Raw genomic sequence first — 11,029 nt, forward strand, 5'->3', positions numbered from 1 at the left:
TTTTGGGAGCTCCAGGCTGCCCGACCCCCTCCCCAGCCCACACCCAGGAGCTGCCGGGGGGCTCAGGGAGGGCTGAGCCCAGCGAACCCCCCCCCCTCCAAAGCCGCATTCCAGCCCGGAGGAGCCCCCGGACGCTCCCGGCTGTCCCCCAGGAGCGGGATGGGAGAGCCCGCGGCCGGGCTGGCTGTGGCCAGCGCAGCCCCTCCAGGGAGCTGCTCCCCTGCGTGCCCTGATCTGCATCCCGGAGCCTTTGTGTGCTCTCATTAACGCCGCTGAGCAGCTCCTGACGTGTGAAACAGCCTCTTGATTAGCGGGAATTGGCGGGGCCGCCTGGGAGCCGCGGTCACGGCCGGGGCTCTGCACACAAGCCTGGGCTGCCCCGGCTCAGTTTTTGGCTTCTGGTGGTCAGAGCTGAGCCCAAAGCTCTGTTCCTCCACCCAAAACCACGCGTGGGACGAGCCAGGTGTCCCCCGTGGGTGCGCCCACCCCGGGACGATCTGCTGGAGCGGGGCCGCTGCCTCTGGAGCCGGGAATTTTCCTGCAGCCCCTTGGAGCTCTTGGGACTTTGCCCAAGCGCAGAGGAGCTGTAACCGCGTGAAATTCCCCCCCCCACACACACCCCGAGACGGAGGCTGGGTGTGAATTCAGGCAGGGGCAGCAGCTCTGCGGTGCCGCAGCCCACGGGCCACGTGGCAGCATTTTGGGGACACGGTGGTGGCCCGCGCGGGCCGGGCAGGGACCGGCTCTGCTGCTCTCCAGGTCTGGACAAGCTCATTAAGACAGACCTGGAGGTGTTTTCCAGGCAGTTCAGGAGCTCGCCTGAATTATTTAACGCGCGGCGGGGAGGAGGAGCCGGGGGAGCTCATTAGTGACCGGGGCTGTTTTGTCTCCTGGCCACGGCACGGCGGTGCCAGGGACGGGCTGTGCCTCGGGCACGGCTCCCTCCTGCCGGGAACACCGGGGAAGGGAGCTGGGATTTGTGCCTCTGACCCGGGCTGGAGGGAGCAGAGCCTGGGCCAGGAAGATCCTGGGGCAAGGAGGTCACCGCGGGGCTGGAGGGTGGGAATTGGGCACGGCAGGAGGGAAAGGGGAGGAATTCCAATGAGCTTGGGATGCTCAGAGCACTGGACCCGTCTGTGGGTGCTGGGGTTGGGGCACACAGCTCCCCACAGCTTCCCAGTGCGGGGACTGGGAGGGGTGTTGGTCACAGACGGGATTTTCCAAAGCCTCGGGGTGATTAAGGAGGCAAACGCCATTTGAAGCCTTTTTTCTGGGCTTTCAGAGCCTCAGCGAGGGCTTTTAGAGGCTGAAGGGCTCTAAATTAGCTCTTTCCACTCAGGAAGGAGATCCTGGCGATAGCTCTGGAAACGCTGTGCAGCAACAGTTGGGAAGGGCAGGTGGCAGGAGGGGGATTAGCAGGGATTAAACAAAGCAGCTGCCCAAATCCAGGGATACACTGGGACCTGAGCAGCACCTGCAGGAAGGGGCTGGACAGGAAAACTCCATGGCCAGAGCTGTGAAACAGGCCCTGTGAGAGAGGAAAAACAGGCCAAGGCTCTTCAGGTTGTGAACCAGACGGTGGCAGGGGGGAAGTGCCCAAGACCCAAGGGTGGCACCCCTGGCTGTCACCAACCTCGGCCCTTCCCCAGCCCCTTTCTCCCTGGGGTGTTCTTGACTCTGACACTGGAAAAAGGACCTCTGGGGTGCTGGGAGGGGGCTCTGCAGGCGCAGCTGGAGTTCAGCTCCTGCTGCAGCCCGGGGCTGGTGCCAGGAGCGAGAGAGATGCTTCCAAAAATGCAGCGAATTGCAGCCCAGCACAGCTCAGGTTGTGTTACACAGCACAAATTTGTGCAGAGTGAAGGACAACCCAGCTCCAGTCTGAGGCTCCATGTTCCCAGGCTCGTGTTTTTCCAGGCTCTCCAGAGCAGAGCTCAGCCAGCTTTTCCAGTTGGCTTTTGCATTTACAGATGCCCCAGTTAACCCATGGCCTGCAGACCAGCCCTGTGATTCCAGGGATAAAATGAGATGCCCCCAGCGCTTCCTGGCCTAAAATAATGGATTTGAGGCTTCTCACGGCCCTGAACATGCTGCGTGAGGGGGGCAAACCTGCTGCTTACAGAGCTTGTGCCATGGGCTTGGCACCTCTGGCAGCAGGCAGGGAGGGTTGTGCCGATGGATTTGGCTCCTGGATCCACTGATGATCCTGGTCGTGGCCCTGGATGTCACAGGGAGAGCTGACAACCACCTCAGGAGAGGGCCCTGCCACTGTGTGTGAGCCCTCAGGCCCAGCCCTGCTCCCTGGTGAGGTCTCGTGCTCCCAGTTTTAGCAATCAAAGTGGAGGAGGGAGATGAAGGGCAGGAAGAGTCCCTATGGATTAATCCCAAGAGGAATAAACCTTCAGAAAGCCCAAACCCCACTGGTGTGGGTGCTGAGCTGCATTTTGGAGAAAGGGACCCCCCCAACCCAGAGACCCCAATTCCTCCCTGAGCATCTCCCCGACCACCAAGGCTCCCAATCCCTTGGATATCCCTGGGAGCTGATCCCAGACAGCTCTGGGATGTGCCCAGCTCTGCGTGGGCAGGCTGTGGCTGAGCAGGGCCAGGTCCTGCCCGCTCCAGGCTGGAGGTTTGTGCCTGAAGCAGCATCTCCAGGAAGCCACAGGAACCTGTGGGAAGCGTTTTGGAGGCAGCCAGAGCCGCCACAACCCTTCCAGGGCCTGGAAGCAAAAGAATAAGAAGAACAGGCTTATTTCCCAGCCCTCCTCATTAAAACCCATCCCGAGTGAGGGAGAGAAGCACCCAGATAAGAGGCTGCTCCTGCCCCCGGCTCCTGGCGATAGCGAGAGATGCCAGAGCTGAGCTTTGCTGCTCCCGGCAGCTTTTTATCTCCTGCCTTCCTCCTAGACAAGCAGGAATAATGTTATCGCCCTCCCTGCCAGCAGAGATGCAGGAGGCTCAAAAAAACCCCCCATCCCTCTGTGTCTGTGCGGAAAACAAGGCGTAAATGAGGAAAGAAATCACTGGAAAAGCTGGAGCAGCATCCCGGTGCTGCTGGGTTTGGAGGGACACCTTCCACCAGCCCAGATTGCTCCAAGCCCCATCCAACCCGGCCTTGGACACTTCCAGGGATGGGGCAGCCACAGCTTCTCTGGGCAACCTGTGCCAGGGCCTCCCCACCCTCCCAGGGAAGGATTCCTTCCCAATATCCCATCTAAACCCACCCTCCTTCTGCCAGTAAAAGGGGGCTGGGATGTCTCAGCAGCTCCTGCTCCGAGGAAGCACCTTCAAAGCCCTGGGGTGGAACAGCAGCTGCTTTTCCAGAGCAAAAATTGCAACAAACCTGGGTAAGGGCTTTGCCAGGCATTTCCCATCTCATGTAAATGTTTTTCGGGGGGGATAAGATCCTAAAATTCCAGCTGGAGGCCAGAGTGTGGCCGGTGTGAGGGGACGGGCAGCACAGGGTGGGACACGTGTGGGGATCCCCCTGTGCCACCCCGTGTCACCCCATCACCCTGGGTGGGCTGGTTGCTTTAGCCAGGAGTGAAGCTACTGAAAATCTGAAACAGGAACACCCTCCCATCCCAGGGAACAATCTCCCATCCCAGGAACGTCCTCCCACCCCAGGAACAACCTCCCACCCCAGGAACAACCTCCCATCCCAGGAACATTTTCCTGTCCCGGGAACAACCTCCCACCCCAGGAACGTCCTCCTATCCTGGGGAACAACCTCCCACCCCGAGGAACGTCCTCCCATCCCGGGAACAACCTCCCACCCTGGGAAACAACCTCCCATCCCTGGGAACATCCCCCCCGCCCCGGGCGCATCCCTCCCATCCCTCGAACGGAGCCGGCGAATCCGCGGAGCGGCACAATAACACCCGAATTTAATAAAAAACCGCCTCGAACAGACAAAGTTTTTCCTTTTTGCCAGCTGCTTAATTAAATTGCCTAATGCTGTTTGCGGTGGCAGCACAAACTCCCGTGTTTGAAGCCCGCGGTGTTGCCATGGAGCTCACCCGCGGCTGGCGCGGCCGTGCCCAAGCATACAGATGAGGGGGGATGCTGGGGCCGGCCCGGGGGAGGGGGGAAGGTTCGGTGTCTCTCCTGCCTTTTATTTATCTGTTTGTTTTTCTGACGCGGCAGCAAAAGCCCCTGCCAAGGTTTTCAGCGTGGCTCTGGAAAAGCAGCTGCTTTTTCCGCCCCCGGGGCTTTGAGGGTGTTTGCCGGGAGCTGCTGAGACATCCCGGAGGAAGGAGGGTGGGTTTAGAGGGGATATTGGGAAGGAATCGTTCCCTGTGAGGGTGGGGAGGGCCTGGTACAGGTTGCCCAGAGAAGCTGTGGCTGCCCCATCCCTGGGAGTGTCCAAGGCCAGGCTGGAGCAACCTGGGATGGTGGAAGGTGTCCCAGGGCAGGGGATGAGCTTTAATGTCCTTTCCAACCCAAACCATTCCGAGATTCCACGATTCCCACCCTCCTGCCCTGGGCAGGACTATGAGGCTGGATCCTGCTCCCAGTGGAGCCTCTGGCTCCCGGCATCACATTCCCAGGGGCTGGCTGAGCACTGGAAACAGCAAAAGGCACCGAGGGTGGGCGAGGGGGGGGAGGATTTTCCCACAGCCTCCAACTGCCACGTCTCATCCGGCGGGGATGACAGGGCCGGGAAGGTTCCTCGGTGCCCGCGGAGCCGTGGCCGTGTCAGAGCAGTCACCCAGAACAGACAGGGCCCCTGGCAGCAGCGCAGAGCCCCGGGAGACGCCATCCCTCGGGAATGTCACCGCGGAGAGCCGCTGCAGGAGAGAGGAGCAGGAGAGAGGAGCCATGGGCTGAGCACAGCCCTGCCCCAGGAACCCCCTCCCCGTGCCCATGGGGGGGTGGATCAGGCTCTTGTGGCTGCGGGAAGGGAGAGGGGAGGGCAGGAGAGCCCTTCCCAGGCTCAGCTGCAGCCATTTATCTCCCGGATCCGGGCTATCAGACGGATGACAGAGGGAGAGAGGCAGCCGGTGCGAGCGCAGACCAAGGCTCCTTCCCGGGGTGATTTATCTCCTGGCTTCATCCAGCAAACTTGCTGATGAAAAGACTCTTCCCTTCTCTGTGCCTCATCAATTCTCATTCTCGCTGCTTTTCTATTTTTTTCCCCCTTTCCCTGGGTTTCTGTTCCCTTCCCTGCAGCTCCTGCACACCCCACCTCCCCTGTGCTCCCCATCTCCTGGCCCCGTTCTCTGATGGTCTCTTTGACCCTTTCCTTCTCCTTTTCACCTCTGATCCCCCTTCTTTACCTCCCCGTGGCACTTTCATTCCCCTTTATTCCTTCTTCTTCCATCTTTCCCTGCTGTATCCCCGGCTGGGAGGGAAAGAGGCTCCTTGAGCATCATCAGCAAGTGTCACCATGGGCAACATTTGTACACGGGACAAATCCAGTCTCGGAGGCAGAAGTCACAGAAATACCACAGGGAGCTGAAGGAATCGGGTAAACACTGAGAAATTATGGAAGAGACGTGGCATCCCTGGTGCGTGAGGGGAGGAAAAAAGGAAACCGGGGTGTTTTCCACTTCCATGCAGCAAATGTTTCAGTCTCTTGAATCTACATTTTTGGAGAAAAAACAATCTGGGAGCAGAAGCGTCCCCGGCTCCCTGCTGTCGCTGCCGTCGTGCCGCAGCCCACGCCGAGGGAGAGCCGGGAATAGCAGCCGGGAGCAGCCGGAGCCGGCAGGGAATGTGGGACCTGTCAGGGAATGTGGGACCCATCAGGGAATGTGGGACCCGGCAGGGAATGTGGGACCTGTCAGGGAATGTGGGACCCAGCAGGGAATGTGGGACCCATCAGGGAATGTGGGACCCGTCAGGGAATGTGGGACCCATCAGGGAATGTGGGACCCATCAGGGAATGTGGGACCTGGCAGGGAATGTGGGACCTGTCAGGGAATGTGGGACCCGTCAGGGAATGTGGGACCCGCGGCCCCCGGGGGGTCCCGGTCCCTCCCCGTTCCCACAGACCTTCCTGTAACCACGGCCCCGCCGTCCCCTTCCCCTTCCCGGCTTCCCCAAGGCTCCTGTTATCCCAGGCAGCGTCTTCCCACCGCCTGCAAAGGCAGCAAATCCATCTGCCTGGGAGAGGAGATGGGATCTGGGCTCCCTGGGAGGCACCACTTAACCCCGGAGCTCCAGCCTGAGCTCTCCCATTTATTTGCCTCAATCCCGGCTCCCTCCACTTCCCTGTCTCGCTCTGAGCCTGTCTGGGGGGAAATAAAGGGATTTTGGTGCTTTGCTGCTGCTGGAGAGTCAGGGATGGAGGGGGAGGGTGGGAGTTTTGGGATGGGGTGCACGGGAATCACTGCAGAGCCACACCCAGGGAATGGATTCGTGGGGATTGTGGCTGCCCCATCCCTGGAATGTCCCAATCCAGGCTGGACGGGGCTTGCAGCAACCTGGTCTAGTGGAAGGTGTCCCTGCCCGTGGAGTGTGATGAGCTCTAAGGTCTCTTCCCACCCAAACCATTCCATGAGCCTCTGATTCCATGACCCCACTGTCCCCCTCAAGGTCTGGGTCTCCCCTGGACTGGCTCTCTCCCAGGATCCCCATCCCTAACCCTTGGGATGGGGCTGCAGCTCCACGGGAAGAGGCTTTTGAGCCCTAATGGGAAACCAATGGAATGAAAACTGGCTGTGGAGCTGCAGGAGCTCCGGCTCCATCCCCCCTTCCACCTCGGGAGCAGCACAGTAAGAGGCTGAACGGGTTTGCACGTTACCTGCAGGCTGCTCCAGAGCCTAATTAAGAAATAATGAGCCTGATTTTGCTGGGTAATGGATAAAAACCAAGCAGCAGGTTCCTGCCCCCTCCATCCCTGTCTCTGTACCACCTCCAGGAATGCAGGGAGCAGCTCCCAGGGCGTCCCTGGTTTGTTCCCCACAGCAGGGACCCCACACTGTCCGTGTTCTCCCTTGTCCAGTTTGCTCCTTGTCATTTGAAAGCGTGAAATATGAAGTTTAGTTGCCAGATTTCCCACAAAAATGCTGTTTTTCTGTGAGCTCTGATCCTGTGACTCACACAAATCCCTGGACTGTTCCGGCATCATCCTGTATCCCGGACTTTTCACAGCCATCAGTGCTGGGAAAAAGGGATAAAAAACCCAGTTACAGGCACAAACCAGCAGAACTGGGGGACCTTCCCTGGAAAATGGGGTTTGGAACAAAGTCTCCTCTTTGTATCCTTGAGAAAATAACTAAAAAATCCCGTTCCTCCATATTGTTTCTTTAAGCAGAGAAGGTTCTCTGATACTTTAATGGCCGGAGAGTTTCGCAGCCACTGAAGTGCCCGAGCACTTAAAAAAGAAAGCTGTGGGTCCGTCAGAAGGAGACAGAAATCAATAGATCCGTCCTCTCCTTTCATGCTGGTGCTCCAGGAGCTGGTTTAAAAGGCAGTGCCCTCGCAGCAGGAAGGGAGGGAAGTGTGAGGGATCAATTCTGGAGCGAGGCCGGGATGAGTCGATGCTGAATAAACTTTGGTTGGAAGCCCTTTCCAGGGAGAGCAACGTGGTGATAAAACAGAGCTGCTGGGGAAGAAACTTTCTTTTCCCACTCCGGCGGCTTTTTAATGTTTTTCCTGCTGCGTGAGAGTCTTTTAAGCGGGAGGAGCTTTGGGGCTTGGTTTGATTGGTGTCAGCGTGGGGCAGGAGAGTTGGAGCAAAGCAAGGAAACAGAGGTGGCCTGGGGGCTGGACCCCGCTCCTCTAGACCCCGTGGCTGGATGGGGAGAGGGGCAGGAGGTGCTGGGGGGGGTCAAACCCAGCCCAGCCCCTCAGGGAACACCCCAACGAGGAACCCCGACCCCTCAGCCAAGGCAAGGGGGCAAAGCTGGGGCTGCACCAGCTCAGAGGGGGTTCAGGAGCCTGTGCTTGTGCTCAGGTCTTTGCCCCTCTGTCCTGTTCGTTCTCCCTGATCCTTCCTAACCACGAGAGTCCTCCCCTCACACAACCTGTTGTCTTCCAGGAACGACCTTGAGGAGGAGCCCGGAAGATGCAGAAATGAATCCCCTGGGGAGGAGGAAGAGCTGAAGCTCTGACTGAGGCGGTGCCAGCCCTGGTGTTCCCTGCTCTGGGTTGGGAGAGGAGGGGGCCAGGCAGAGCCGGCGGCAGGAGCTGACGGTTCCGGGGGCTCCCATGGAGCATCTCCTCCCCCGGGGGCTGTTCCCACCCGGCTGTGCCCTCTGAGCCTTTCCCTGCCCGGCAGGAGCTGCTCCCACGGCCCAAGATGAGCTGCCTGCAGACCAGCTCCCTGCTGCTGTGCGTGGTGGCCGCCGCCACCACCATGCCCACGGTGCCCTGGAGGGTGAGGTGCCCCCCTCAGTGCATGTGCCAGATCCGACCCTGGTACACGCCCCGCTCCGTCTACCGGGAGGCGGCCACGGTGGACTGCAACGACCTGTTCATCTCCTCCGTGCCCCGGGACCTGCCCGAGGGCACCCAGACCCTGCTCCTGCAGAGCAACAACATCGCCAGGCTGGAGCAGAGCGAGCTGGACTACCTGAGGAACCTCTCGGAGCTGGACCTGTCGCAGAACAGCTTCTCCCACGTCCGGGACTTGGGGCTCAAGGACATGCCCCAGCTGCTCAGCCTGCACCTGGAGGAGAACCAGCTCTCTGAGCTGCCCGACAGCAGCTTCCCCGGGCTGGGCAACCTGCAGGAGCTGTACCTGAACCACAACCAGCTCCGCAGCATCGCCCCCCGCGCCTTCGCTGGCCTGGGCGGCCTCCTGCGCCTGCACCTCAACTCCAACCTGCTGAGGACGCTCGACAGCCGCTGGTTCCAGATGCTGCCCAGCCTGGAGATCCTCATGATCGGGGGCAACAGGGTGGACGCCATCCTGGACATGAACTTCAGGCCCCTGTCGAACCTGCGGAGTTTGGTCCTGGCTGGGATGAACCTGCGGGAGATCTCGGATTACGCCCTGGAGGGGCTGCGGAGCCTGGAGAGCCTCTCCTTCTACGACAACAAGCTGGCGGACGTGCCCAAGCGGGCCCTGCAGCAGGTGCCCGGCCTCAAATTCCTGGATCTGAACAAAAACCCGCTGCAGAGGGTCAAGCAGAGCGACTTCACCAACATGCTGCACCTCAAGGAGCTGGGGCTCAACAACATGGAGGAGCTGGTGTCCATCGACCAGTTCGCCCTGATCAACCTCCCCGAGCTGACCAAGCTGGACGTGACCAACAACCCCAAGCTGTCCTTCATCCACCCCAACGCCTTCCACCACCTGCCCCAGCTGGAGACCCTCATGCTCAACAACAACGCCCTAAGTGCCTTGCATAAGCAGACGGTGGAGTCGCTGCCCAACCTGCAGGAGATCAGCATCCACAGCAACCCCATCCGCTGCGACTGCGTCATCCGCTGGGTCAACAGCACCGACACCCACATCCGCCTCATCGAGCCGCAGTCCACGCTCTGCGCCGAGCCCCCCGACCTGCGCCGGCGCCACATCCGCGACGTGCCCTTCCGCGAGATGACGGACCAGTGCCTGCCCCTCATCTCCGCCCAGAGCCTCCCGTCCCGCCTGGAGGTGGCCCACGGGGACAACGTGTCCCTGCACTGCCGGGCGCTGGCGGAGCCGGACCCGGAGATCTACTGGGTGACGCCGTCGGGGGCCAAGCTGGTGCCGTTCGGGGCGGGCGGGCGCTACCGGGTGCACTCGGAGGGCACGCTGGAGATCCGGGGGGTGGCCCCGGCCCAGGCCGGGCTCTACACCTGCGTGGCCCACAACCTGCTGGGGGCCGACACCCGCAGCGTGCGCCTGCTGGTCAACCACTCCTTCCCGCTGGGCCGCGCCGGCCTGGAGCTGGCGGTGGCGGACGCGCAGCCCTTCCACGTCCTGCTGGCCTGGAAGCCGCCCCTCAACGCCGTCTCCTCCAACCTCACCTGGTCCAGCTTCCCGCCCGGCGGTGCCCGCGCGGGCTCGGCCCGGCTGCCCACGGGCACCCGCAGCTACAACATCACGCGGCTGCGCCCGGGCACGGCGTACCGGGCCTGCCTGCGCGTGGCCTTGGCGGACTCACGGGCCGAGGTGTCCTGCGTGAGCGCCAGGACTAGGGAGGCCGAGCTCGGCCGTGGGCTCCCGGGGGGCCGGCGGGGCCTGCTGACGGCGCTGGGGCTGTGCCTGCTGCTGCTGCTGGTGGGCGCCGCGCTCGTGGGCCGTGGAGGGGCCGGGGAGCAGCCCCGGGGGGCTCCTGGGGCCGTCAGGGTGCTGTACCCCCTCCACCCCGCCCTGGGCGGGCAGCCCTGGGCCCGGGGGCAGCACGGCAGAGGGGGGCACCTCCTGGCCGTGGAGGTCCAAGCGGCGCCCCTGGACTGCTGAAGGTTGGCAGGGGGGTGGTGGGCAAGGCCGAGGGTGGGAAGGGAGGGAGAAAGTATTTTTTACCAAAAAAAAAGTGAAAAAACTGAACTGCAAAACTGAACGACAACAACGACAAAAAACGAAAAAAACCCAACAAAAAAAAGGGGTTTCATGGACTTGACCAAGAGTCGGGGTGGGGCAGGAGGAGAGGGGCAGAGCTGCCCATGGGAGGGGGCTGGCAGGGCCTCCCCGGGGTCTGGATCCGTGTGCAGGCTCGGGATGTGTCCGTGGCTCCCAAAAGCACCCGCTGGGAGGGCTCGGAGGGGCCCGAGCCCCAGGGGGACGATGCCCCGAGTGGTTGAAGAGCCATAAGGATGATCAGCTGATCACCCCTCCCTGTGTCCCCCTGGCACCAGAGGCACCCCAGAGGTGTCACCTCCCTCGCTGGACTGTGCCTGGTTCGGAGAGACGAGGAAAAAAAAAAGCCTTTTCCTTTGGGATCCGTGGTGGGGTTTGGTTTCTTTTTTGGGTTTTTTTTTTGAGCATTCGGATAATCAGCCCCAAACTGCCCCAGTGCCACCCCCTGCCCTGTCATTGCTGTTGGCTGAGGGGAGGAGCAGGGACTCGGGGGGGGATTTTGGGGGCAAAAGAAACAGAAATGATGGTGGTGACATGTCTCAGTTGGCATCTCTGCAGGGCTGGGCACCTCCT

The 11,029-nt window shown here is 61.2% G+C and overlaps 1 protein-coding gene across 1 annotated transcript in view; it reads left to right on the forward strand.

Annotated features, from left to right (window-relative positions):
• The window catches only part of LRRN2 (leucine rich repeat neuronal 2), a 23,709-nt gene extending 13,369 nt beyond the window's left edge, over nucleotides 1-10,340 (forward strand). Inside the window, exon 2 of the mRNA XM_027695425.1 lies at nucleotides 7,985-10,340. Within this exon, the coding sequence (XP_027551226.1) occupies nucleotides 8,246-10,339 (2,094 nt within the window). The 5' untranslated portion in view covers nucleotides 7,985-8,245 and the 3' untranslated portion in view covers nucleotide 10,340. The remainder of the gene's footprint in view (nucleotides 1-7,984) is intronic.
• The last annotated feature ends 689 nt before the right edge of the window (nucleotides 10,341-11,029 follow it).

Source organism: Neopelma chrysocephalum, unplaced genomic scaffold (genome assembly GCF_003984885.1).
Source record: "Neopelma chrysocephalum unplaced genomic scaffold, ASM398488v2 Primary Assembly neopelma1_100, whole genome shotgun sequence".
NCBI lineage: Eukaryota > Metazoa > Chordata > Aves > Passeriformes > Pipridae > Neopelma > Neopelma chrysocephalum.